The sequence below is a fragment of the Etheostoma spectabile genome, chromosome 1, assembly GCF_008692095.1.
Source record: "Etheostoma spectabile isolate EspeVRDwgs_2016 chromosome 1, UIUC_Espe_1.0, whole genome shotgun sequence".
NCBI classification, from domain to species: Eukaryota; Metazoa; Chordata; class Actinopteri; order Perciformes; family Percidae; genus Etheostoma; species Etheostoma spectabile.
Genome location: NC_045733.1, coordinates 13372659 through 13374277, shown reverse-complemented (window position 1 = coordinate 13374277; position 1619 = coordinate 13372659). Strand labels below are relative to the sequence as shown.

Genomic DNA, 1619 nt, shown 5'->3' with positions numbered 1-1619 from the left:
GCTGCTGCTGCGGGACTGAAGCTGAATCTGCCCGCTTGTTCTCCACCAGCCAGCAGCAGAAGCAGTGAACGGGACCGGAGTATAATCGCTGTCCGGAGTGCATAGATGTGCAAAACCCCTGGATTATCCGTGCGCTGGAGAGGCCAGAACCGACCGCCGTGGAGGACTGTTTTAATCTAGTTTTCAAAAGGGAAAGAGCCACGGAGAAAGCATGGCGGTAGAAGAGGAAGGTCTTCGGGTTTTCCAGAGCGTTAAAATAAAAATAGGTAAGAAGAAAAATCCCTACCCCCAGTCTGAGCGCCTCAATGGATGGCTCCATGTTAACGGGCCAAGCGGGCAGTGAGGGCTGGAGACTGGTGGGGAGGGGGGGGCATATCTGTCTTGTTCCTGATGTTATTGCAATTCAAATCACACGCTTTTCTCTCAACGCTGGAAAACAGTAAATTGTAAACATTTAAAAGGAGGGGGGGGGGGCTTGTGGGAATTTAGGAGCTGGCATAAGAATCCAAATCAGGTGTGTTTGAGGTTCACATATGGAGACTTGAACTGGAACTGCTGGGTGATATTTAGCAGGCTGTGCGACATAAAGGCTCTACAGCTGCACATATCCAGATGCTTTTTCTGGACGCTAAACATCAAATAAATCCTTTATTACACCTCAGTTGCAGCCACACATTTATGTCATTAGACCCCCCTCTTATCTCTCTGGCCTCCCTCCTCCAAACAGCTTTAGGCTTCACTGTCTGGCTATTGATTGTTAGCCCAGATTTCTATTTTTAGAAATCTCGCTGGTCTTCAGTGAGTACCCCTGGTTTGTAGGAGGCCTGTTGTGCATGCATATCTTGGGAATGGAGCCATGAGGAGACTGAGTACAGTTTCAATGGAGGATTTAATGGAGAGGACAGTGTTTTCATGCAATTCAGAGATTTCTTTAGTTAAACTGTAGTAATAACACAATGCCAACAAGCTAACCACATATGTCTCAGGAACTATATTAATAATAATTAATAATAATAATAATTATTATTATTGTTATTATTATTATAATGGTAAGATTATTAAATCAGGAGTAAAATTCAAGTCACCTGTAAGCTTACTTTAAAGGTATATACTTGCAGTGTTGAAGTTAAGGTTACAACAAATTTTCAGATTAATCTGAACATTATTTTCCCTCTTGCCAATTTATTTTGTGTCTTCAAGTAATCTGTTTTGTTTAATAAATAGTTACTACATACTAGTGGTATAGTGGAACCAATTGTTTCAGCAGTAATTGTAGTAAAGTTAGGGGAAGAAGTCTAAGATGCTGCAGTCTGACGTGTTCGATAACATGTTAAAACATTTTTCCTTTTTAATATCAAAACATTCAAAGCAACACTCTTTTACTCTGTCTGCTCTAAACTGTTATCTTGGGTCAACATGGGACGCTTGGAAGTGTCTGCTGTAGGTTTCACCGACATCTGGCGGGCCATTCATCCCGGCTGTGCTCTCCGCTTGTTTTTTATTCCAAACATGCGACAGGAGGAATGAGCAGAGAAAGAAAAAATTTCAACAAACTCACATACATGGGCCAGTGTGATGATGCCAGCGTCAGACAAAAACAATCTGGTGGCCCCCCCCCC

At 42.6% G+C, this 1619-nt stretch overlaps 1 protein-coding gene across 5 annotated transcripts in view; it reads left to right on the top strand.

Moving 5' to 3' along the window:
• rasa3 (RAS p21 protein activator 3) overlaps positions 1 to 1619 on the top strand; it is a 60052-nt gene continuing 58433 nt past the window's right edge. For all 5 annotated transcript variants that reach the window (XM_032532675.1, XM_032532641.1, XM_032532420.1 and 2 more), the window contains exon 1: positions 1 to 266. In XM_032532675.1, coding sequence (XP_032388566.1) covers positions 212 to 266 — 55 coding nt within the window. In that variant the 5' untranslated portion in view covers positions 1 to 211. The remainder of the gene's footprint in view (positions 267 to 1619) is intronic.